The sequence below is a fragment of the Ranitomeya variabilis genome, chromosome 1 (genome assembly GCF_051348905.1).
Source record: "Ranitomeya variabilis isolate aRanVar5 chromosome 1, aRanVar5.hap1, whole genome shotgun sequence".
NCBI classification, from domain to species: domain Eukaryota; kingdom Metazoa; phylum Chordata; class Amphibia; order Anura; family Dendrobatidae; genus Ranitomeya; species Ranitomeya variabilis.
This window is the reverse complement of record NC_135232.1, coordinates 451,389,691-451,417,135: the sequence shown is the minus strand read 5'-3', so window position 1 is coordinate 451,417,135 and position 27,445 is coordinate 451,389,691. Positions and strand designations below refer to the sequence as shown.

The 27,445-nt window shown below is 38.9% G+C and overlaps 1 protein-coding gene across 1 annotated transcript in view; it reads right to left on the bottom strand.

Annotated features, from left to right (window-relative positions):
* Window positions 1-27,445, bottom strand: part of BNC2 (basonuclin zinc finger protein 2) — an 880,369-nt gene that overhangs the window by 338,294 nt on the left and 514,630 nt on the right. Inside the window, exon 3 of the mRNA XM_077249966.1 lies at window positions 21,652-21,855. Within this exon, the coding sequence (XP_077106081.1) occupies window positions 21,652-21,855 (204 nt within the window). The remainder of the gene's footprint in view (window positions 1-21,651; window positions 21,856-27,445) is intronic.

The following is a 27,445-nucleotide window of genomic DNA, read 5'->3' as shown; positions in this document are numbered from 1 at the left end:
TTCCAAGCCACAATGGCCCTTAGTCCCTGACATTTTATGGATTTGGAGCATGGATGAATTGATCTGACTTTTCCCATTTTTTTAACCAAGTAACAAGCCTTCAGATTTGGCCTCTTCTTATTAATGAAATGCCATGCAGTTAGCGTCCAATCATTGCAATTGTAATGAGTGATACGTTTGAAGACATGCTGAGAGCTGGATATATGTTCTGCGTGTAGCATACTACAAGATACCCCAGAACATCAGCCAATATTGAAGAAGAGCGCTTCCTTCAATGGAAATGTTTCATATGTTAATGGCTCCTGCCATGGCTCAAATATGGTGACTGAAAAGCAATCTCTATGATGTTCACATGCCCAGAGAGGGTATATCTGAAGAGAATGTCTTTGTATGCCACACTTTGTATTTTTATTAATTTCATAATATATTCTTTATGCAAATTAGCGCTCTCCCAGAAAGGACAAAAAATATCCTGCTGCTGCCACCTATTGGAGGCGGCTACCCTACAAGTCAATGTGCCATAGCTTAAAGTGGATCTGTCGTAAGATTTCACTATATAATCCGTATCTAGAATTAAATATATCTCTTGAGCCTGATGAGGCTAGTATAATTACTTTGATAATCCATCTCACAATACCTTTACAATCCCAATTTAAAAGTTTATAGTCAATTTTTACCGGCAGAGCCTGATTGACAGCTTGTCAGTGCTGTTACTCACAGCTGCTACTGCTCAATCTCCACCCACCCAACCTGATTGACAGTTCCTCAGTGTCTCCTCTCTGCTGAAATCTGACATTGCTCAGTACAAGCTGCAGCTGTACATCAGGATGGGTGGTTGGACAGAGATAAAAATGCATTTGAACTCATGAGTCCTCTCACTCTATAGCTGGGCACCAGCCTCATCAGGTTTAACAGATCTATTTAAGGATGTATGCAGTTTGTTTTGTGAAATGAGGTGAAAGACCCACCTTAATGAGCCTTGCAATATGGGTGACATTCCAATGGGTATCACCAGCCAGAATGTATTATTTTTTTCTGGGCGATAGTTAATTTACAAACTTTTTTCTCAAGAAAATTCCCAATAAAATGAAAAGAAACACTCCTCCTCCCATCATAGCTTTTATCTTTTTAACCCCTTTCTGACCTCGGACAGGATAGTACGTCCAAGGTCAGATCCCCTGCTTTGATGCAGGGCTCCGGCGGTGAGCCCGCATCAAAGCCGGGACATGTCAGCTGTTTTGAACAGCTGACATGTGCCCGCAATAGCGGCGGGTGAAATCGCGATTCACCTGCCACTATTAACTAGTTAAATGCCGCTGTCAAACGCAGACAGCGGCATTTAACTGGCGCTTCCGCCCGGGCGGCCGGAAATGAGCACATCACCGACCCCTTCACATGATCGGAGGCCGGCGATGCTTATGAATAGTAACCATAGAGGTCCTTGAGACCTCTATGGTTACTGATCCCCGGCAGCTGTGAGCGCCACCCTGTGGTCGGCGCTCATAGCACACCTGCATTTCTGCTGATCTGATTATCGCTGCTATGTAGCAGAGCAGATCGTGTTGTGCCAGCTTCTAGCCTCTCATGGAGGCTATTGAAGCATGGCAAAAGTAAAAAAAAAAAGAAAAAATACATGTGAAAAAAATAAAAAAATATAAAAGTTTAAATCACCCCCCTTTCGCCCCATTCAAAATAAATCAATAAAAAAATAATCAAACCTATACATATTTGGTATCGCCGAGTTCAGAATCGCCCGATCTATCAATAAAAAAAGCATTAACCTGATCGCTAAACGGCGTAATGAGTAAAAAATTTGAAACGCCAGAATTACGTTTTTTTGGTCGCCGCGACATTGCATTAAAATGCAATAACGGACAATCAAAAGAACGTAATTGCACCGAAAAGATATCATTAAAAACGCCAGCTCGGCACGCAAAAAATAAGCCCTCAACCGACCCCAGATCATGAAATAAAAATTTTTAGCAAAGTTTGGAATTTTTTTTCACCACTTAGATAAAAAATAACCTAGTCATGTTAGGTGTCTACGAACTCGTAATGACCTGGAGAATCATAATAGCAGGTCAGTTTTATTTTTATTGCATTTAGTGAACCTAGCAAAAAAGCCAAACAAAAAACAAGTGTGGGGCTGCACTTTTTTTGCAATTTCACCGCACTTGGAATTTTTTTCCCGTTTTCTTTTACATGGCATGGTAAAACCAATGATGTCGTTCAAAAGTACAACTCGTCTCGCAAAAAATAAGCCCTCACATGGCTAAATTGACGGAAAAATAAAAAAAGTTATGGCTCTGGGAAGGAGGGGAGCGAAAAATGAACACGGAAAAATGGAAAATCCCAAGGTCATGAGGGATTAATATATTGCAATAATCATATTATATAGGGCTGTGTACTTTCAATTGCATATTTTGCCATTTTACCCTGTAGATTCTTCTCTTTTCCATTAGGTCTATTACATCATGTGATTAAAAACTGACTAGCTGATTCCTTCTAAGCTCTATGTAGAAACAGGAGTCTCTTTGTTCTGCATGAGTCATCACTAGTGTTGAGCGATACCGTCCGATACTTGAAAGTATCGGTATCGGAAAGTATCGGCCGATACCGGCAAAGTATCGGATCTAATCCGATACCGATACCCGATACCAATACAAGTCAATGGGACTCAAGTATCGGACGGTATCCCTGATGGTTCCCAGGGTCTGAAGGAGAGGAAACTCTCCTTCAGGCCCTGGGAACCATATTAATGTGTAAAAGAAAGAATTAAAATAAAAAATATTGCTATACTCACCTCTCCGACGCAGCCTGGACCTCACCGAGGGAACCGGCAGCGTTCTTTGCTTAAAATGCGCGCTTTTCCTTCCTTCCGTGACGTCACGGCTTCTGATTGGTCGCGTGCCGCCCATGTGGCCGCGACGCGACCAATCACAGCAAGCCGTGACGTAATTTTCAGGTCCTTCTAGGCATTCAGTATTTTAAAATTACGTTCCGGCTTTGTGATTGGTCGCGTCGCGGTCACATGGGCGACGCGACCAATCACAAGCCGTGACGTCACGGGAGGCAGGAGACGCGCGCATTTTAAAATGCGCGCGTGTCCAGCCTCCCGTGACGTCACGGCTTGTGATTGGTCGCGTCGCCCATGTGGCCGCGACGCAACCAATCACAGCAAGCCGTGACGTAATTTCAGGTCCTTCAGGATTTTAAAATTACGTTCTGGCTTGTGATTGGTCGCGTCGCGGTCACATGGGCGGCACACGACCAATCAGAAGCCGTGACGTCACAGAAGGAAGGAAAAGCGCGCATTTTAAGCAAAGAACGCTGCCGGTTCCCTCGGTGAGGTCCAGGCTGCGTCGGAGAGGTGAGTATAGCAATATTTTTTATTTTAATTCTTTCTTTTACACATTAATGTTGTTTCGATACCGATACCCGATACCACAAAAGTATCGGATCTCGGTATCGGAATTCCGATACAGCAAATATCGGCCGATACCCGATACTTGCGGTATCGGAATGCTCAACACTAGTCATCACTGCAAAAGTCTATGAAAGGGGGTGATGGAGCAGCTGGGCCAGGAGGTGAAAAGGGGGATGACTCATGCAGGGAAAGGAGACTTCTTGTTTCTAGGAAGAGCAGAGAAAAAGAGAAGAATTAGCTGGGTAGAAAGGCAACATGAGCAACTGTAAGTACACAGTGCTGTATAATATAATGACTTTGGTATATTAAGAAGATAACAACTTTAATGGAAGTGCTTCGTTAAGGAGTGCCAATGCCCCAAACACTATATTAAGGAAGTCTCACTTAGTCATCCAAGCCCCACTGCACTCATGAGGGATACGTACCCGGACACAGCTGTCTGTACATGTGGGTCTTGCTTAGTTAATATCCATATTTGCATGCTGCAAGGCTGGTAAAAGGGTCAGACAATGACTTAGCTACCCCCAATAGAAGGCATTAGTAAGATTCCTTCTGAGATAGAGCTAATTTGCATACTCTTTCCATCGAGCATTGACAATTTGACTACATAATAAGCAGATCTCGCTAAGGGTAGGCAGCCCCCAACCTTCCCCATTGCTAACCTATTCTAAAAATGACTCATCAAAGAAAAGAGCGATACTTTATTGGATAAAAGATCTGGTTCTCCGTCTCTATTAAACACTTTATATATAGGAATCTAGGTATGAATGGCTCTGGGATGGAGGTACGCACAGAAATCCCACACACAGTCACTATTCTCCAGCTTAGTTTATAACATATCCTTCTTCACGTAAAGAAAACCATGGAAGGCAAAACGTACTGTTACTCCCGAAACACAGCAGCACTAAACATCTACATATCATGTCCCATAATAATGCCCTGTCATCCCTAGCAGATGGCAGCCGACATGTTAATCACAGCACAAGTCATTCTTACATTATAAGGTAAGTCACAACCTCCGCGAACAAACGTAATTTCCTAATTCGATCACACATTCCTCAATCTGTCAGACTTATAGGCTGTGTTCCGTGTTATCCAACCTCACATGTGCCTCTTTACATGGACCGGCAAATAATAAGGCTTCTTTACCTAGTGCTGTCCGTTAGGACATGCCTTAAAATAACATCCTTTATCCTACTTTGATGCTGTGCTGCTGCTTTCCTAATTTCCCAATCCAAATACCAAGTGACATTAGATAAGGTAACAGTGTACTCGACTTTCTAGCTGCGCCCAGCCAATAAAAGACATAGGAATGGTTTCATGAATGCACTCATTGTGCGCTGTCTCTTCATATCCAGGCTTCCAAATGACAGTCATATGCCACCAGCTGCAGGAGGCATGTCTGCTATGTCAATGGCTCCAATGTAGCATAGGACAGGGGGGCTGAGAATTAACCCACTCCCTGCCTTACTGCATGTCACTACTCAGGCGCAGTATTGGAATCATCTCCGCATTTTTCTTCTTCTTTCTTTTCACATTAATTTATATTATTGGATTTGGAGACGATTCAATAAGATTTACCCTTATATCCTGTGTAATAAACAGCAACAATTGTTCACAATAACGATAACGGAGCAGTGAAACGTACTGCTAGAAGATTAGAGCCAAGCCTGTTATAGAGGCTCACTGTAGGTAGTCTATACCTTTCATCTACATGCATTGTGCATAATGTATCCTGACATATTTGTTGTCAGCTGTCACCCCCAGCGTGCAAACATAGGCATAGTACACAGTAGGGCATAAATATCCTTAGTAAATAGATGGATTCATTTTTTTAAGAGAACTTGGTCAAAAGTGTTCAAGTTTTTGCTCTTATTTCCTTCCTGCTGCTTACCCGAATATTCCATTTTTTGTTTGTTATCTCTATGCCGTTCCAAATATATGGGCTTTTTCATTTAGTGCTAATTTTTAAAGTCTTTATCAAAGGGGTGTTGCTCACAGGATTCCCTGGGGGTGAGGCTCAGAGGATTCCCCAGGGGCAAAGCTCAGGGGATTCCCTGGGGGCAAGGCTCAAGGGATTCCCTAGGAGCATGACTCACAGGATTCCTCAGGGGCAAGGCTCAAGGGATTCCCTGGGGGCGTGGCTCATAGGATTTCTTGGGGGCATGGCTCAAAGGATTCCCTGGGGCAAGGCTCAGAGGATTCCCTGGGGGCAAGGCTCACAGAATTTCCTGGGGGCGTAGGTCACAGAATTTCTTAGGGGCAATGCTCAGGGGATTCTTTGTCGGCGTGGCTCATAGGATTCCCTGGGGGCATGGCTCAAAGGATTCCATGGGGGCAAGGCTCAGAGGATTCCCTGGGGGCAAGGCTCCGGATTCCCTGGGGGGTAGCTCACAGAATTCCTCAGGGGCAAGGCTCAGGGGATTCTCTGGAGGCATGGCTCATAGGATTCACTAGGGGCATAGCTCATCAGATTCCCTGGAACATGGCTCACAGGATTCAATGGGGACGTGGCTCACAGGATTCCCTGGGGGCATGTCTTTAGGTTGCTCTTTATTATTGCTCTATGAGCCATACTCTCTTAGTGAAGATAGAATAATTAGCACTAAATAAAAAGACCCATATCTCTGGAAAGTGTGTCAGATTAAAATAAAAACCTAAATACTCAGGAGAGCATCAAGAATAAAATAAGAGTAAAACTGGCCACTTTTGCCCTGGTGATATTAGTTTTATGGGACTGCTAGTTATACATTTCTCTATTATCTTAAAAGCAGTTTTAATTAAAAAATGCCACTCGGAGCTTATAAAAGAATGGAAAATGTCACATAACCACCCACAGCCCTCTGATAGCAGGTGCAGAAGACCGTATTTCCGTTCCAAGTGCGATCCAACAAAACATATCAAACTCTGACCAATGTTATGCTATGGGGCTATGCACATGTCCATTTTTTTTCCCCTGGCACAGCCTTTCTTAAGAAAAATCACAGCATGACTGAGTTGGATCCAGTATTGAGATCGCACTCGCCCGTGTAAGTCAATGAGTCCGTGCAAACCATCAGTTGCACTCGGATGACTACATCTGAGTGCAGTCCAATTTTCATGGAGCGACAGGATGGAGAAGATGGAGAATTTTTCTTTTCCATCTTTCTCCTCATCAGAGAAAATGGGATCACATTCTGTTCAGAGTGTAATTAGCAAAATCAACCCAATTCTCTCAGATAAGAGAAAATACTGCCTAAGAGATTCCTTAAGAAACCACAGAGAAGGGAAAGCGTAGGTCCAACAGTTTACACCATTTTAAAGTTGCCAGATGGATATAATCTATATCATGAGTTAAGAAAATTTGAAAACAAATGACGTGGGTATTTTATGCTGATGCGGAATCACACTATGCCTTTTGACCTATTGTCATAATAATATAAATAATATCGCAGTCGCTACACCCAAATCTCCCAATGTTCATGACTAACACATTCAACTGTGTCTTCAGCTTCACAACTGAATATCAATTATTAACTTGTTACATTTAAATTAAGAACTCTACCATTTGTCTACTATTGTGTGCCTGCAACTCATATGCGGATCCATGCATCTCCATGGTAACAGAACACAAACAAGCCTATGTCGTTCAATTCTGTGATCATACTTGCTTCCATTCCTAGGATCGCTCGTTACTAGTAATGAGCGAGTGTGCTCGTTACTCGCGTTTTCCGAGCATGCTATTATGAGAGTAGCAAAGGCTGGACTCTTAATATGCTCAGTTTGATATCAGATGCAAAATCTTTGAAAAAAAATTATATATACAGCCACTCTGATGCTTATTTTTCAAAGTAAGTACACCAGTGTCACCTGGATATATTCTTAAACTTGTTGACAGAGCAATATTAACTATTTTAAATTCTATAAGGTTAAAAATATTCATGGACAATAGCAGACTTTTATTAAATTCTACTGCGTGGTAACAAAACATAAATTAATTCTATGTTTTAAAGTCATTAAGTACATTTCTCCCTTTTAACTGTCACATAAATAGGTTGCGCGTGCGATAAAGGAAACAGAAGAAATTCCCTATAACATGTCTGGCATCTGGAGTAGCCTTCAACACATTTCCAACCACATGATTTGTGATACTTCGAAGGTGCAAAAGCGGCACAGATGCACGGCAGCGCCTGCGATCATTAAAGAGCCGGCATCCACTGTAATGCTGCTGTCTTTAGCCCAGCTCCTAGCATGGCGCAAATGTTTACACCGACCATATGGAAGTTGTAGGACATCCGCCGGAGCAAAAAAGTCACAATGATGTACAAATATTTCGCTTTGGAGCAGTAACTCCAGGTAGGAAAAGGTTAATCAGGAGAGGAATAGTACGAAATGAAACAATCACAAAAAGCATGCTAAAAGACAAATGGAAGTTAACATTGCGGTCACAAGATATATAGCGCTATGTCTGAAGACTGTTCATAGCTCATTAACACGACAAGGCTGCTAAGGCTCGGAGCGTGCGAGGCGTCAGATGTGGAAGCACCGGGAATATCAGCATATTGCCAGCTAGCGCTCATTCATCCCAGCAGCTGGCACTGACTCCCGCACTGGTGCAGGCTGCCTGCTAGTGACAGTGCTGGGTGATAGATCCCCTAGATGCCGGATTCTGAGCTCTTCCCATATGTGACAGACAAAAAGAGCATGCTAGCAACTCAAGTACATGGGAGCGAAAAAGAGCAACCTGCGCTAACACTGCTGACGGTATGGGAGCAATGTGCCGGGGAAATGTGACATTACTTCATGGTGAAATGTATTGGTGTAATACTAATACATCATTATTACTCTTCATTTCAGGAAAAAGCATGGAACACAACCTGTAGGGGAATTGGACAGATGGAGAAGAGTTTGTTGCTACTAAAAGAGTATTTATCTATCTATCTATCTATCCATCTATCTATGTATCTACAGTGAAGGAAATAAGTATTTGATCCCTTGCTGATTTTGCAAGTTTGCCCACTGACAAAGTCATGAACAGTCTATAATTTTAAAGGTAGGCTAATTTTAACATTCAGAGATAGAATATCAAAAATAAAATCCAGAAAATCACCTTGTATAAATTATAGAAATTATTTGCATTTTGCAGTTAGAAATAAGTATTTGATTCCCTACCAACCATTAAGAGTTCTGGCTCCTACAGACCAGTTAGAAGCTCCTAATCAGCTCGTGACCTGCATTAAAGACAACTGTCTTACATAGTCACCTTTATAAAAGACTCCTGTCCACAAACTCAATTAATCAGTCAGACTATAACCTCTACAACATGGGCAAGACCAAAGAGCTTTATAAGGATGTCAGGGTCAAGACCATAGACCTGCACAAAGCTGGTAACAAAACCATAAGTAAGATGCTGGGCGAGAAATAGACAACTGTTGGTGCAATAGTAAGAAAATGAACGAAATACAAAATGACTGTCAATGGACATCGATTTGGGGCACGTACAAAATCTCACCTCGTGGGATATCGTAAAACTACACAGGGGGAACTTGTTAATGATCTCAAGGCAGCTGTGACCACAGTAACCAAGAAAACCATTGGTAACACAATATGCCGTAAAGGTTTAAAATCCTGCAGTGACCACAAGGTCCCCCTGCTCAAGAAGACATATGTACAGGCCCATCTGAAGTTTTCCAATGAACACCTGGATGATTCTGTGAGTGATTGAGAGAAGGTGCTGTGGTCAGATGAGATGAAAATTGAGGTCTTTAGCATTAACTTAACTCACCGTGATTGGAGGAAGAGAAATGCTGCCTATGACCCAAAGAACACCATCCCCACTGTCAAGCATGGTGGGTGAAACATTATGTTTTGGGGGTGTTTCTCTGCTAAGGGCACCGGATTACATCACCGCATTAATGGGAGAATGGATTAAGCCATGTACCGGAAAATCCTGAGTGACAACCTCCTTCCATGGGGGTTAAAGATTATTAAAAATGGATTATGGCTGGGTCTTCCAGCAAGACAATGACCCAAAATATATGGCCAAGGCAACAAAGGAGTGGCTCAAAAAGAAACACGTTAAGGTCATGGAGTGGCCAAGCCAGTCTCCAGACCTTAATCCCATAGAAAACTTATGCAGGTAGTTGAAGCTCTGAGTTGCCAATCAACAGCCTCAAAATCTTAATGATTTAGAGATGATCTGCAAAGAGGGAGTGGACAAGAATTCCTCCTGACATGTGCGCAAACCTCATCATCAATTACAAAAAATGTCTGACTGCTGTGCTTGCCAACAAGGGTTTTGCCACTAAGTATTAAGTCTTGTTTGCCAGAGGGATCAAATACTTATTCCTCACTGCAAAATGCAAATAAATTTATATAATTTATACATTGTGATTTTCTGGATTTTATTTTTGATATTCTATCTCTCAGTGTTAATTAACCTACCCTTTAAATTATAGACTGTACATGTCTTTGCCAGTGGGCGAACTTACAAAATCAGCAAGGGATCACATACTTATTTACTTCACTCTATCTATCATCTATCTATCTATCTATCTATCTATCTATCTATCTATCTATCTATCTCATATCTATCTATCTATCTATCTATCTATCTATCTATCTATATACAGGTCCTTCTCAAAAAATTAGCATATAGTGTTAAATTTCATTATTTACCATAATGTAATAATTACAATTAAACTTTCATATATTATAGATTCATTATCCACCAACTGAAATTTGTCAGGTCTTTTATTGTTTTAATACTGATGATTTTGGCATACAACTCCTGAAAACCCAAAAAACCTGTCTCAATAAATTAGCATATCAAGAAAAGGTTCTCTAAACGACCTATTACCCTAATCTTCTGAATCAACTAATTAACTCTAAACACATGCAAAAGATACCTGAGGCTTTTAAAAACTCCCTGCCTGGTTCATTACTCAAAACCCCCATCATGGGTAAGACTAGCGACCTGACAGATGTCAAGAAGGCCATCATTGACACCCTCAAGCAAGAGGGTAAGACCCAGAAAGAAATTTCTAAACAAATAGGCTGTTCCCAGAGTGCTGTATCAAGGCACCTCAATGGTAAGTCTGTTGGAAGGAAACAATGTGGCAGAAAACGCTGTACAACGAGAAGAGGTGACCGGACCCTGAGGAAGATTGTGGACTGAGTCTGGTGTGGAAACATCCAAAGCCACCGTGCACAGGCTTGTGCAGGAAATGGGCTACAGGTGCCGCATTCCCCAGGTAAAGCCACTTTTGAACCATAAACAGCGGCAGAAGCGCCTGACCTGGGCTACAGAGAAGCAGCACTGGACTGTTGCTAAGTGGTCCCAAGTACTTTTTTCTGATGAAAGCAAATTTTGCATGTCATTCGGAAATCAAGGTGCCAGAGTCTGGAGGAAGACTGGGGAGAAGGAAATGCCAAAATGCCTGAAGTCCAGTGTCAAGTACCCACAGTCAGTGATGGTGTGGGGTGCCATGTCAGCTGCTGGTGTTGGTCCACTGTGTTTCATCAAGGGCAGGGTCAATGCAGCTAGCTATCAGGAGATTTTGGAGCACTTCATGCTTCCATCGGCTGAAATGCTTTATGGAGATGAAGATTTCATTTTCCAGCACGACCTGGCACCTGCTCACAGTGCCAAAACCACTGGTAAATGGTTTACTGACCATGGTATTACTGTGCTCAATTGGCCTGCCAACTCTCCTGACCTGAACCCCATAGAGAATCTGTGGGATATTGTGAAGAGAAAGTTGAGAGACGCAAGACCCAACACTCTGGATGAGCTTAAGGCCGCTATTGAAGCATCCTGGGCCTCCATAACATCTCAGCAGTGTCACAGGCTGATTGCCTCCATGCCACGCCGCATTGAAGCAGTCATTTCTGCCAAAGGATTCCCGACCAAGTATTGAGTGCATAACTGAACATTATTATTTGATGGTTTTTTTGTTTGTTATTAAAAAACACTTTTATTTGATTGGACGGGTGAAATATGCTAATTTATTGAGACAGGTTTTTTGGGTTATCAGGAGTTGTATGCCAAAATCATCAGTATTAAAACAATAAAAGACCTGACAAATTTCAGTTGGTGGATAATGAATCTATAATATATGAAAGTTTAATTGTAATCATTACATTATGGTAAATAATGAAATTTAACACTATATGCTAATTTTTTGAGAAGGACCTGTATCTATCTATCGCATATCTATTCATCTATCTATCTATCTATCTATCTATCTATCTATCTATCTATCTATCTATCTATCTATCTAATATCTATCCCATATCTATCTATCTATCTATCTATCTATCTATCTATCTATCTATCCCATATCTATCTATCTATCTATCTATCTATCTATCTCACATCTATCTATCTATCTATCTATCTATCTATCTATCTCATATCTATTTATCTATCTATCTATCTATCTATCTATCTATCTATCTATCTATCCTATATTTGTATATCCCATATCTATCTATCTGTCTATATATCAATATTGGAAAAATTGGAGCAGCACAGTTTATCAAACTACTGTAGTGTGTGTTCAGGCCTCCTCAGTAATGCGTCCAATACTTGCCCCAATCCAGATAACTGAAATAAGGAAGGTAGCACTCCATTTTATGCAGAAAGTCATGGATTAATAAAAGGCATTTTCATTTTTTTCTCCTTTTGTAGGAGAGTGGCCATTCTTTGAGTCATACTTAGTAATGGCTTTCTCTAGGGCATGGAACCTGCACCAACCACTCCTATGGCACTGAATCAGTTTTCTGTGATGCTCTCCATCTATCTGCCTATTTTATGCCTTTATTACTACATGCATTTCCTTACATCACAAAGCTGTTCTATTCTCCAGCATATCTGCTTTTAAATAATGCAGATCACTGTGGTGTCTTTAGAATAATGCCCATTAAACATTGTTTGTTTTTTCACTATTATTCATTAGGAGAGAAAAAAATGACTAGTAACTATGTTGAAGAAAAAGCAGAAACGTGTGTTGTAGTGTTGAATGCAGTGCAGCAAGACACAGGACAGGCTAACATGAAGCGATTGCGATTGCTTGGGTTGTAATTGACGCCAGGATTATATCATGTCGGACAAGCTGTTCTCCTATAATCAGCCCCATGGTGTCACAGTGACCTGGCAATCTGAGAAAAGCTTTTGCTGGCGCTTGGGGTTTGGCAATTCTTTCTTTGCTATAGTCCACAAAAGTTCAACCCCTAAACTACTAAGAGATTCCCCTGCCGGCATGTTATCAGCCATGCAGGGGTCTCCTTGGCACATACGCAAATAGCTAGACTAAGACGATAAAAGAAATTCTGTGCTGGGCAAACATGCGACAATCACGATTAGCTCCGGACACTCCTTTTTATTTGCTTCGAAATATTCTTGAGTACCTGAGATGATTTTATCATTTCTCGGCTTTGAACTGCTTCCTCTTTTTGACAACACACGAAAGTTAAGAAAAAATGTAGGCAGTCTCATGTAAAAGACACAATCATATCCCAATGAATTCTGCAAAATACGGTATGAATGTCAGCTCTGCTGCATCTGACAAAGTCATACCTGATGGATCCAACTCCAATTATTATTATACAATATGCCTTTGACTTGACATTACAGACCTACAGCCTGCAACATTGTACATGGAAATAGACTAGGGGAATCCTGATCCTTCCCGACAGGTGGGTTAGATACAAGCATTACATTCAAAATGGACTCTTTAAAAGATTGGATAGAATGAGATGTAGAATATATATTTATACAAAATATGCCAAAATCTGTCTTGTGGGGTGTACAGTATTGTATAATGATCTCATGAATTGGACTGAGGATCAGGAGTGGACTGTACAAGTAAAATCAATTGACATGTTTGGAAAGTACCAATGTCTGTGAATCTGACATGGTGCTGTTTATGGAAGTTCTCCAGTTTTATTATTATGCTATATATTACTTCCACATGACGGAAAATTACATTGGTTAAGATTCGGCCAGTTGACCCCAGTAAGGTGAACTTTTCTCCTGGTAACCCATATAAGCCGATCAGTTATCCTGTAAGTCTGACATTCTTACATTTTTTCTTTTAGTCACCAGGTCCTATATCCACTCTACTTCTTGAGGAACCACGCTGTATCAAACCCACTGATTTCACACGCAGGGATAACCCTACATTTACAGACACATTGGATTACTTAAACTTCCTGTCAAAAAGCTACAAAGTCATAAAAAGCCAAAAAGCAAACAAACAGCACGTGCAAACTGGTTTAATTGAGTGGTTGGAGATAGTTTGTTTAGTTTGAAAGGAAGTTGAAGTAATATAATGCCTTTATGACAAGTTCTTGTAAAACCATGGTGTTAGACTTAACTCTTCGGTTCAGAGAAATGGGCAAAATGTGCACCTGTAGATTTGGATGTTTACATCTTCGTAAAAAAAAACCTCAATGACCTCGTGGGTCATGGTAATTGATCAACAGTGTAAAATCATTTTCCGTGTAGGCATCTCTGCACTCGAGCAGCTTCTTATAGAAGCACCTGGCATGCAAGAGGTTAAGTGAAATGATTAAAGAGTAGAATGTCCTTATCCTTTTAATCTAATTTCCATACATTTATACAACATAGGTTTTATTAGGTGTATTAATGCTGATTTGCAGTCCCAAAGGCATTTTCATTTAACACCAGACATTCTATGGTTCACTAAGAAATCACTGTTTCGATCTACGGCAGAAAATACATGAAGACATAGGGTCTTATGACCATGCAAGAGCAGCGATTTCAAAAAATGAAGTCACAGCCATCCTAACATGCTACATTTATATGTAAGGATCGTGAGTTATGTTGCAACTTTTCCATTTAGATCTATTATTTTACACTGGCATAAGTTCATACTGGCACTCATTATTTGGCACAAAATCATCATGAACAGTTCTCCTCTCCTGATTTATCTCACTCTCTTTAACTATGAATTACACAGTAAATCTGTTGGCATTAAATACTTCTGTATTACATGGTCGTAACTCCAGTCAATTGCTCATAGGACGCTCTTGCTAAGATCACCAGCTTAATTCCTCATATATCGAGTCCAGGTTCAGAAGGTATATTCAAACAAGCGTCTTGAGATTGTATGTAATGAATGGAGGTCTTGTTTTGAGTTGTGACTTGGGGTATATTTTTCCATTATAATGGGGTTGAAAGGTGCAAATTAATATAATTTAGGAATACATGAAATGTCTCTGTGCAACAAGTAGGCCTTTGCTTTGGCTGACATACACTATAAAATGACATTATTTGCTATATGAAGCATCAGGTAGGGAACACATTGACTAGAATTTCCAAGCCAAGAGTTCAAATAAAAAAGTAATTAAAATGAAAGCAATGAAAACCAATCTTGTACACAATAATACAAATACCGTGACATACACAGTGTTCTTCCATAATTTCCAAAAGTCCCATTTCCTCTCTTTATAATAGTCAATCCGAAGACAACTGTCAGTGTATTCACCCATAGGTACATAGCCTACTACATACGCAAGAAGCATCCTAATCTTTGGATACCGTTGCTCAGATATTTGGCTACGTGACTTTTCCAGAGATTCTAAGGGCAACCATGTGATGTAAGTCTATTAAGCATTGAGGTGATAGACCATCAATATTCTATAGATAGTAAACAGGAGAATACTCAACCAGATGTCTATCGCTTTCTCGGTTATGAGTGGCCACCACCAGTCTATAATAACCATGACCTCCCCCAACAAAACAATTTAAATAAGGATATCTGGTAAGTGATTAAGCAGATATATTATAGATTCTTAAATGGATACATTATATCTTCTTGACTTCTGATGAAAATAAAGACAATAAACACCATATATGATGACCAAAAGGCCAACATGCTACTGTAACATTGTATCTGTATTATCGCATGATGAAAGGACCCAATAAGAAAACAAATTAGGATAACTCATACTAAGATGAGGAAACGAAAGTAATAGAACAAAAGAAATGGATGGACAAATTAAGAAAATCTGAATGACTACTCGAAATAGCAAATCAGGCTGATCTAATGAGAAACATGATTATGTATTGCCGGTAGGCCCCTCCTCAGTCTTTAGCCATACAAACTACTATCCATGACTAAAGGTATCCTATTCTGGATAGAAACACAAGGATAATGTATCCAAGGGCCTTGCATACTTACACTACATCACTGTAATAATACGATGATTTAGCTGTTACGTTGGGTGACTGTGGGGAAGAAAATTTTAGTAAGATACTAAAGACACTTGTCGAGCAGTGTGGTCCAGAATTCATTCCGTAAGAGACATTCAGAAGCCAGTGGTAAATGGTTATATTTAATCATGGGAACTTGTCACTAGGAAAAAAGTATTAATAATACTTAGCTTCCCATAAAATTGTGTGTAAGAGAAATTGTCAGCCACACCTAGGACTGGTTTGAGACACTGCAATCTGTGTACAGTGCTTTGGAATATGTTGGTGCTCTATGCTTAATGCAAGTAAATGAATAAAGCAAGCGTCACATACAGTAAATGCATCCAGTTTAGCTCGTAAAGGTCTCATAAACATAAGACCTGAAAGCCAAGTGAACAAAAACTCATTTTGTAACATTTTAACCCTATGATGATGCCAGACTATACAGACCTAGATGCTACAGCTGCACAAGCTTCATTACGGGTGTAGAGGTGACAGAATAAGAGCGAGTGTACAAAATGCCAGACACTGCTCGAAATGTCTAGTGAAGGAAGATTGAAATGTAATATCTAGAGGTGAATTAAAAATGTAATTTATTATATAGCCGCCAATTTGCATATGTGTCTTAGCAGCATGCTACCTATATATCAGATCACTGTCCCGTGGTAATATTTTTACTGGACATCCTGAAATGCTTCGACTGGTGGCAGCATAGTAATTTAACAACATTGTAAAAATGAACATAATGTTTGAAAGCTGCCACAATAAGACCTAATCATTCCATAGAAATACAATGGGAATAGAGAAAGCGTACACGTATTCTTCCAATATTCCCAAAGGAGAATGTCATTAAACAGCAGTGGATGTTGTCACATCCATCATATCGGAGCTCATATTTTTACCCAATTTTTGCCTTTTGTGTAACTGAAAGCATCAACATTAACGGTTATGATATTCTATCTGCAGATAAACTTAGTGAGACAGTGATCTAATTTACACATGCAGAAAAATGCAATATATATGGCAAATTCTCCAAAATTGGGCAGTAAAAATACAACAAGAGTTTGATTTGAGATCATCTATCTGGAAACAGATTGTAACAAATGATTAAGTGTGCCGGAAGAAAATACATAAAACAGGACCAGAAATGATCGATTTGGTGCAAGCTATTAATATGAAGAAGAGTAAAAAAAAAATAGTTTAGATTGAGCAAATTTCTATATTTGGAAAAAAATGTACATTAAGTTTGTCGGCATACAAAATGGCCAGAATAATCTTCAGGCTCAATGGGTAAAAGTTAACAGAGATGTAAGTACATATATTCTGTGTTTATCTGAAAGTGAAAAAATACCTTACGACAAGGTAAAGGAATATTCAAATAAAAGTGACTGAAACGCGTCAATGGTGTCATCCACATAAACATAGTACATGGCTGAATCACCTACCCTTTCTTCCTAACACAAGTTAATGCAGTGATAGCGAACGTCTTGGCATAGTAAAGAAACGAGGTGTGATTTATAATCACATCAGTCTGATGTTACATAATAATATATAGGATTTTGCTTCTTGTGGCAAATATGTGGTTGCTGTCTTTATCCTAATGTAGTGATGCGCATTTCTAATGTATACTGGGTAAAGGGAGGTTTCCTCGATTTTAACCTTCACTTCCCTGAATGCACCTGTACCACAGAACAGAAGTTCTCCAGCAATGTACCGACTTACTCTATAAGCTCACAGCATATGTCAAAAGTAGGCCAAAGCACACATTATACTAGGTTGCAATTCAATTCAGCAAGTAAAGTGTTACTGCTATCATAGTTAATTACATGAATTCAAATTGATAGGGTTAGTTTAGGCTGCATTTCTGAAATGCATTACACCAATGTAACCATATGTGTTTGATGGTTATTAATGCTATGTGAAGACTACATTATGCTCCTCTATTTCAAATATATGTATATACACACACACACACATACATATAAACACACACACATATACATATATAGACAGATAGATATGTATGCAGGTATATGTGCATATATATTATGTGCAGAATATATAAAATGCTTATTTCTAGTTTATCTATCTATCTCATATCTATTTATTATGTATCTATCTATCTCATATCTATTTATTATTTATCTATATATCTCATATCTATCTATTATCAATCTATTATCTATCTCATATCTATCGATGTATCTCATATCTATCTATCTATCTATCTATCTATCTATCTATCTATCTATCTATCTATCTATCTATCTATCTATCTATCTATCTATCTATCCATCCATCCATTCTATCTTTTCCATATATCTGCATCACACAGATATATTATCTATTATCTATGTTATGTCAGATCTGTCAATTTATCTATCATCATTTTTTATACCCATGTCTTTGTAGTAATTTTTATATGAATTATTTTTCTTTTATAGTACAGGTTAGTGACACAGTAACATACTATAAGCAATAAAATTGCTCCAAATCCATAAAAGAAATAATAGATCTAAACTGCTGTTGCCCATGTTCTAGCTGCTACCCATCTTTACCACCTCTACTAACTGACAATTAATGAAAAACAATTGATTACTTGGTAAAAAGAAATGTATTCATTTTGTGAACCTGAAGTTTGAAATTTTGCAAATTGTCTTCATGTAAAAATGAAATAAAAAAATACAATTCAGCTAAAAATACAGTAAAATATTTATTTCAAAAGTGTAAAGAAATATGTTCAAATTATTTAAAGAGTTGAAATGACTTTCCCTGACTGCTTTTTTAACCTCTCATCCATCACAGAACAGGTCTAGTTCCTGCATCTCTCAGCCACCCTTCTGCTATTTGCCCCTACATATTTGTGCCAGATGAAGGTAAGAGAGGTTGGGGTGACCAGTCATAAGTCAGGGATGGACAAGCAGGCAGTTTCTGGTCATTCTCTACTTGTCATCGATCAAAGTGACCCCAAACAACCGCCTTCAAACACAGTTCACAAAATGCCCTTTTAGGTTATCAGTTATATTGGTGCTGAAAAATGTGACTAAACTGAACAAGACGATGAGTTGGAATATTTTTAAGGAATTTTTGTGGACTTGTCTATGGAAAAAGAGTGGACAGAGAGGCCTAAATAATTCTGCTCTCGATTTTTATACATTGTAAAAAAAAAATTCACTTTGTAAAAAATAAACACATTAGACTTCAATGTTAGGGAGAGACTTTAACTCTTAGTCGTTTGGTAGTGGCTTTATATCTACTACTAAAAATGGTTAAACATATAACATAGAAAAGTAATGAAAACTAAACAGATGTTAATTTTGTGGCTTTTTAAATTTTTTTACTCTCCTGCACATAATTTTTTTTACATTATTACATTGGAGAGTTTAAAACAAAATTCCACCCAATTTGAGGGATAAAGAATTATTTCCAACCGATGCTGCATTACACAGGCACCTGAAGTAAAACTGCTATTTTTCACTCCACTGTTTTTTTTTGTTATTGCCAGATGGAAGCTTTGAATTATGTACGATATTTATTTCCTTGACAATGAATCAAGCTAATCTGTAAATTCCTTTACAGCCAATTCATTTGCTAGAGCTGACATGTGAATTCTGGAGGATACACCTGATGGAATGCAGATAAGTAAGGTTCATACGTTAAGGTTCCGCTTTCTTCCAACAGGTTGACAACACAAATAAAATTGTACAATTTTTTTTTATACGTAAAACAAAAAAAAAATGAGAGCTCTTAAACTTTAGAAATAGAAATAAATTTCTATTTCCGAAATTGCTTAATTTGGAATTTATTTAAAATTTACAAAATCTGTCTCCAATTGTTAAAGTTTTTTTTTCTCTGATGTATCATTAATGAAAAACAAAACAAATATATTGCTTATACACGTGTCTAGCATTAGTTCACGTAATCTACGTACCCTGCCAAAATACAAGTAGCAAACTATTAAACCCATAATAAAAGTTGTCCCAATTCTCTCAGCTTTTTAATCTCCAAGACCGGAACAAATTTAGGATGACTTCTCATCTTCTCATCTCACCACAATCCTTTTTTTTTTTTAGCTTTCTTCCCCTAGAGTGAGTTTTCTTCAGGTTTGCTGATCTTGCACTTTTTTCTTTTTCTCTTCTTTTTGGATTATTTTTTTATTTATTAATTCCAACCAGGGAATCGTACGTAGTGGAGAATGACTCAATAGTCATTCATTACTGTATGTATTGATCAGTATATGGATTCAATTAATTAACTGTATTTTGGACATACTAACTCTCCTAAAAAGTCTTTTTTATAGCCCTATGTAACCTATTATAGACATTACATGCCTTTATTGCATTATTTTGGAAATTGTCTCCCCTTGTTTATATATTGATAAAAACTAATTTAACCGAAAATGGTTCACACAACATGCATATTGTAGCTATGATTACTAAAAGATAACTCAAAAGCACCCAAAACTAGTAATAAAAGTAAGACGCCTAGACATATGATTCCTTTAATGTCTATAATTCTGCAATTGAGCGTGAACAGGTATGGGTAAAGTGGTGTTCCTATGGGTTTGTTCAGCATCACAATGCATTACGTCCAAGTTTTCTAGCCATATTTAAGAATTGCTCTTTCTGTTCAGGTTCACGTTCATTTGAGATTCATATCAGCTTACTGTATTATCAGTAGTAATCAGGGTCCCTCTACAGGAGATACCAAAATATGCCTTGTTAAAATATGGGAATTATCCTGCTCTTGAGTCTTTAGGACCTACATTTTCTTAGGGGTTAATGAACTTTGCCCTCTGTCAATTTAATTTTTCATCTATTATGTTTAAAAAATAATAGATAACAGATCTGTCATGTTTTTACATTGTGAGGAATTACCAGTGAGATTTTTCAGGATGTGAAAAACTTGATAACTACTAATCTAAAAAAGAACTTCCAGGTGAAGGTAAAGGGTTTATTTGTAAAAAATTATATTAATGTCAGTTTGTTTTGAAAAGCGATATAACCGAATACTCGTTATTGATATAGTAGTTAGTTTTTTGTATGTCATACAGTTAACTTTCTATGTTTTAGCCCACTCTTAGATTAGGATAAGAAGATGCAGCCGGCAGCCTGCGTATCACCATGTGCATGGTACAGAGACACCGGCTTGTGTGATTAATTATCAGTTGTTACTGGCCTCGCAATAACATTTCAGCTTTCCCGTCAATAGCAGCATACCAAGATGCCTTTAAGGCGGCCCCCAGTGCAGGAAAGACTCTGGGGAGGACGCCAAGACACGGCCTTGCAGTGCGAGTGAGAGAAACAGGGGGAAGAAAAAGTGATTATGGATATGTGCTGAAGAATGTAGGAGACTTTGAGTGAAAAGGGGTTAAGAAAAAAAGTTAATCGGAACAGTAGGATGAACAGGAGACATATAGAAAGAAAGAAATGATGGAATAACAAACCAAAAAAAGAAAAATTAAGAGTAGCTTAGCTGCCTGAGCTATCAACCATCCGCTCTGAGCCTTGAGCAGTTTCAACAACACAGCAGTTCAGCTCATCTGAGTACTGGGGGAAGCTGTGTTCAACCACATGAAGTCAATTAAGATCCTAGGAGAGGGGCCCCTCAAATTTCTATCACTGCGAAATCAGTGAAAGGAAAAAGGAAAGAGTGGATGTGGTTTTAATTCCACTTTTGATTACTTTCGCAGAAAGGATGCTACGGGCTAATTGTTTTGCATTGCATAGAAATTTCATTGGTTTTTTCACTTCCCCCTCTTCTCTACAAGTAAGGACACAACTAGTAATTAACTGTTATTTCAGGTAGCACTTCATTCATAAGTAAGCTCTGTTCTCTTCCCAATAATTACATATATGAACGAGAGACATCACAGAAACGCCAACGTCCCATACCAGGTCTTAAGTGAAAAGTCAAATAAATTGCTGAATATTAATCTATGTGATAGACAGGTCATGAGAATATTATTGTCTTTAATTCTAAAATTTCACTTTGCAAGCAAGTAAGGAAAAAAGGAAGCACTCACCTGTTGGGACATTCTGAAGAGTAGATTGGCATCACAGTTCTGCCATGCCCCCATGTACCCAGGCTCGCTTGCCGGTGTCCTCGTTCCGAACTGCATGGAGTTGTCAGGGCAAGAGTCTCTGAATGCTCGGTCTCTTGCCCTCCTGTTTCGCTGTCTGTCTCTCTGTACGTCTCTTTCTCTCACATCCACTTCTGCTTCTTCTGACTGAAAAGTGAAGGTGGATTTTTGAGCCTCTTGGCATTCAGTAGCACAAGTGTGGAGTAGTTACAGAGCTGCATGTAGGCTGCATTTCATTTAGGGAAAGAGAGTAAAAAAGGGTAGGAGAGGATGAGGAAGGGGGTGGGTGGGAGGTGAAGTAGCAAGGAGGGATGTGCTGCTGATGGTGGGGGGGTGAGAGATGCAAAGCTTATTTTGCACCTTCCTCACAGATACCCCTATCATTTATGCATGGATTGTGACTCCCCAAGGCTCCTCTTTGCTCAGTCTAACAGCTGCTTGTCAGGTGTGCATGTAGCACTAAAAGAGAAAAAAATTGCCTGAGACCAATGAACAGCTTTAAGGATGTCACAGGCTAGAGGAGCAGAGAGTCAACTGCACTGTTCCACTGTCAGGCACTAAATGACATCCTGCACTAACCTCTCTCAGCCTACAGATAGCCATACACACATAGACACGCGCACACAGTCACTGATCACAGGCAGCTGGGAGGGAAAGGGTTCTGGCCCTTTCTTACAGCCTTTCTTGTTTTATCTCCTGCTTTTCTTCAATAATCTGTCAAGTTAAGAATGCCACATTTGACACTCGTCAGTGCCACACTACTCTTTGTACTTCACTGTTTTCTTCTTTTTTTATTTCTTTCGCCCCCTCCCTTTACCGCTATAAAAAATGAAATTGAGGAAAAAATGAAAAATCCAATAAACAATGAGAAAATATTCCACTGATTTGCCGAGCGCCAAGTTATCAATACAAACCATTCATATGCAGACTAAATAATAAACAGTAAAACAAACACCAGATTTTTTTCCTTTGATTTATGTGCAGGGTGTAATGTATTCAATTAATTTTCTCACATTCATGAGAGTAAAAGACTTAAACTGCCTAACAAAAACTGATATAAACATAAAGTACAAAACAATGATAAACCGTGTCACAATACTAATTATCAACAATAAAGAAAAAAACAAAGCATAATTATGAATCTGTCTCTGAAAAGAGAATAGTGTCAGCACCGAGGAGGTTAAACCCTGACCCCAGTGATACCTTTGGCCTGTCAATGCCCCACACATCACAGTGTTAAACAAGGACCCTGGAGAAGCATGGAGCATCTCCTCTAAAAAGTTCCCTCAAAAAGAGAAGATTTGTCTGCTAATAAAACCCACAGACAGGCAGTAGGACAAATGCAGAGAAAAGCAGCACTTTGCCCACATCTTGGACGTAACAATAAAGCGAGCATCTACAGTCGGTAAAACAAACAAAGACAGCAGCGGAGAGCTTGTGTGACTGCTCAGTGTCATTAGTGCACAATGAGGAGAGATGAGAAAAGCTACACTGTGCTGACACAAATGGGCCTCCCTCTCCCCGTCCCACAGCTCCTGAAAGCTTTTCTGTTAAACTTTCCTCCGGTTCACCACCATTAGGCGCACACGTACACACACACACAACGAGAAGAGTTGGCACAAGCAGTATACAAACCACACACTATGGCGGAAAGGTACAAGAAAGAAAGGATCAAAATAAAGGAAGGGTAACGCAAACATGCCTTGATTACCGGGCCAGTCCGAGACATATATATATATATATATATATATATATATATATATATATATATAACCTGTAAGCCAATTGGGCCAACAGTGGCTGTGCTTTCACAGCCAGATATTAGCCATTTAAACTCCCTCTAAAATTTGCTAGCCTCTTGATTTCTGAAGTGGCACTCAATGCTTCAGTCAAGCTGCCTGCTCAGCTCCTGACCTTCCCACTAATGGCTGTTATTTGAGGGAGGCTTAAGGACACTGTCAATAGCAGGCTTCCTCCTATCTCCTCTCCACTGCATCACTCCCCCTCCTTCTCTCTGTCCCTGTCTCTTTTTCCATCTATCTCCTACACCTCCCTCACTCCGCGCCACTCCTCGCCTTCACTGCTCCGTATCATGCAGTACTAGTCTGTGAATGTATAGAAGAGTACACGCACATGTGTATATATATATATACATATAGGTGTTATATACCGGCACAAATATACTGCAGTCAGGACTGGAGCACCTGCTGCAGTAATAGACTGTTTTATTAAAACTGTTATTCTGCAAGACTTGAGATTCCCTGAGGACTGGGCCATGTCAAAGCCGATATAATTAACTAGAGGCTCAGCAACGGATCAATTACCAGACAAGCAAGTGATAGTGAAATCAATGAAAGATCATCAGGCACATTATCAGTGTTGCAACTCATTAGGGTAAAACTGAGAAGTGTGCTCAAAGCAAGCCCAGGCAAGGTGGCATTACAAAACAAAGGGCTAATTTGGAGACCCTGCTGTGAACAATCTGTAACCGAATTAGCCTCTCTCCCCGCACCTCCACAGCCACCTAAACTGCGTCGTACTGTAACTAAATGTGACAGACTGAAAGGAGCAGTTTATTAAGACACCAACTTCAAGTTTATTTAGTTCATAAACTCGCTCTCAGAAAATCAATATGGTCTGTGCAAGGGTTATTAGGCAGGCTGGCTTAATACATCCAAATGTGATTTCCCGAGGCAGGGGTCATTGGTAGGAAAGGGGCTGAACCTTGAGATATCGGTGTAAAACCAAAAGTACGTTACAAGTTTGTTTAATGCGGAAAAGCATAAACCTTCCTTCTGCCCCAATATCTATCATTATGAGGTTTACAGAATGATCGTGTCAGAGATCAGAACATTTGAGTGTCCCTCATCATTACCTATCTTCTATCTAATTCATTCAAAAAATGTAAGTAAACAGGAAAGATCAATGAGAGTGGATCATTATACATTGTATGGCCAGATAGGGTGTCTTCCATTGTGAAATGTTTGCTTAACAAGGACTACACTAATACAGTAAACTATAGATAAAGTGAGAAACATGATCGAATTATTAAAAGTAGTCGCTATATACAGCATGTTACATCTGGGGCAACATTATATCACCTAAAAAACAATGACATGTCTTTTATGAAAAAGAAAGGACATATTTTTCTTGCTTAGTTTTTTAAAAGTCCCAATTGGGTACCAGACAAAGGTTGCTAAACACAAGATATCATGAGAGCAGGAAAAAAATGTATGGGTCTAGTTTATAATTTTCACAGAAGATTATATTTAATTTCTATTTTTTTTTCCCATTTCATGGACACTAATATGCACTATCTGCTGACTTGTTCGGCTGGAATGTAGCAACAAATAACATATCAAGTTTGCAGTTTCAGAATGACTGCATCAAAAAGTTAGTTCAACGCATCACTTCCATGGGGGTGTCTTAAGAAAAGGTAGTGGTAGATGTGGGTTTCCTCTCATACTACAAAAAATATACTGATAGGTTAAAGGGGTTCTCCAGGTAGAGAGACAGAAATTAAAGAAAAAGAAAGAGAAAGAAAGAAAGAAAGAAAGAAAGAAAGAAAGAAAGAGCGAGCGAAAGAAAGAAAAAAAGAAAGAAAGAAAAAAGGAAGATATCATGATGAATAAATCCCTAAATACATATAATTAGCAAATCACAATTGTTTAGTCTAAGGAGATAATCACTATAGTACATTAAAATGGCCACCAGGAATAAATTCATTAAAGGGGTTTTCTGTTTTCAAAAAAGAAATAGGCAAGGTTGAGGAGGTAGGGTAGTATGACAAAATAATAAAATACACTGTACAGCTACCTTGTAAATCCCCTGCAAATTAAACACTCCCTACCATTCGTAGTTTACTTGGCTGTGTGTAGACAAGGTATTTTTAAGATCACTTGACCTCATCAGCAGACGTGGACACAGAGAGATGAGGTCCCTGTGTAAGAGCAATATATTGGCCCTTTATAGTCCCATAGCTCATAACAATGCACAAGTCTACCTGCTTTGGAGGTAAAAGTGGCCCCATTACCTCTTGGGCCTCTGGTTACACCATGGTATGACCACCACTGCTCAGCAGAGTACATCTCATGACCAATGATTGGCTGCACCAGTCATGTGTGTAGATGGTACATGATCTCTGGAGACAATTAAATAGGGAAAGTTGGGGAGCACCTGAGCATCAACACTAAGACATTGGGGGACTTAAAAGTAAAGTTCTCCCCTTTGATTATTTTATCACAAACTTGCTTTGCCCGTTTTCCCGATTCTATGGAGTCTTATTTTAACTACGGAAAGACATTGATGTGAATGGTGGCAATGTTTGCACTTCACTACAGAATATATAAGTGTTATAAGTAATTGAAAATAAAATAAATATTATTAATACAAATATTAGTCTGTCTTTACAAGAAATAAGTTTCCATTAGTGTTGAGCAAAATGATTTGTTTATTGTCCATGTCAGTACTCCCTGGTAGCTGGACAAGAGAAGTGCAAACTTTTTCGACTAGCACTTGAATGCCAGTGTTCTTTGCACCTCTTGTAAATACTAGGCACCTGCGACATTATGACACATGAGGTCCAATGCCTACGTTTTCCACAGCATCATGATGTAATGGAAACCCGGTTATCACAAGTGGCATCCAGAATCCTACAAATTTTTGCTCAACTCTAAGGTTCTCCTGTATAAAATATATCTTTAATCAAAAAGGAAAACAGTTATACCCCTGCTAATCATTGATTGACCTGTTAATGAATCCAAAAGATCTCACGTATGCAATTGGTTGAAGCTTACTGGTGACATTTCATCCAATGTATGCAATGAGTATTGAGCAACCTTACATAGATGAGCCGGTGAGGTTCTGCTATAACACCAGATACAGAACCAAATGAAAGCACCAAAATTCGCAATGATAAAGATATGACAAGGCGAGATCTGAAAACTTTCATGAAACTACATGGACTTTAGCTAAAGAAAAATAAAGTTTTAGGGTCATTTTGAAGTGTTGGGTTTGTGCCTTAAAAGCACCTGGTATAAAATTAGCGCACTTAGACAAACATAATTAATACAGTTCTATTTTGCTTTCTACATAAATAACCCTTAATATACAATCAAAAAGTGAACTAGGGTTACTGGCTTATTTCTATAAGAGGCCATTAATTCTACTCCAAAAGGACAATCCCGTTGTAAGGATCCATACCAATGTGACATCCCTGTAATATCTGCTCTGTTCATCATTCCCTCGTCTACACTTTGTTATCTGCCACTAGAGAGAAAACAAACATAATATTCATTGCATTTTTGACATATTTATTGCTCTGCTTTTTATAATACTGCTTTTGTGAGCGAATATGCCAGATGTATCAAATGGATATTAAATCACGAACCATGTATTAGAATAAAATATAAGCTGAGAAAAGCCTGTGTCTGGTAGCCGGTCATGATCACATTATTCCTAAAACTTTACAGATGCCAAAAACTTCTTCAGCAATAATAAGTCATATGAACAAGATACCATCAGATATGTAAACATGGAAGAAAATTATTTATCCTTCTTTAACATATAAAAAAAATCAGTCTCAACCAATTAATCTATACCTACTTTATATTGCTCAACATCAAATGTCTCTAATTTCTATACACTATTATTTTTCAAAGCTTTAATAATTATGAGTGTCTCATAAAGAACATTTCTGACTGATAGTTTAAGGGTTAGTCTCAAGTTGTGTCTTGAG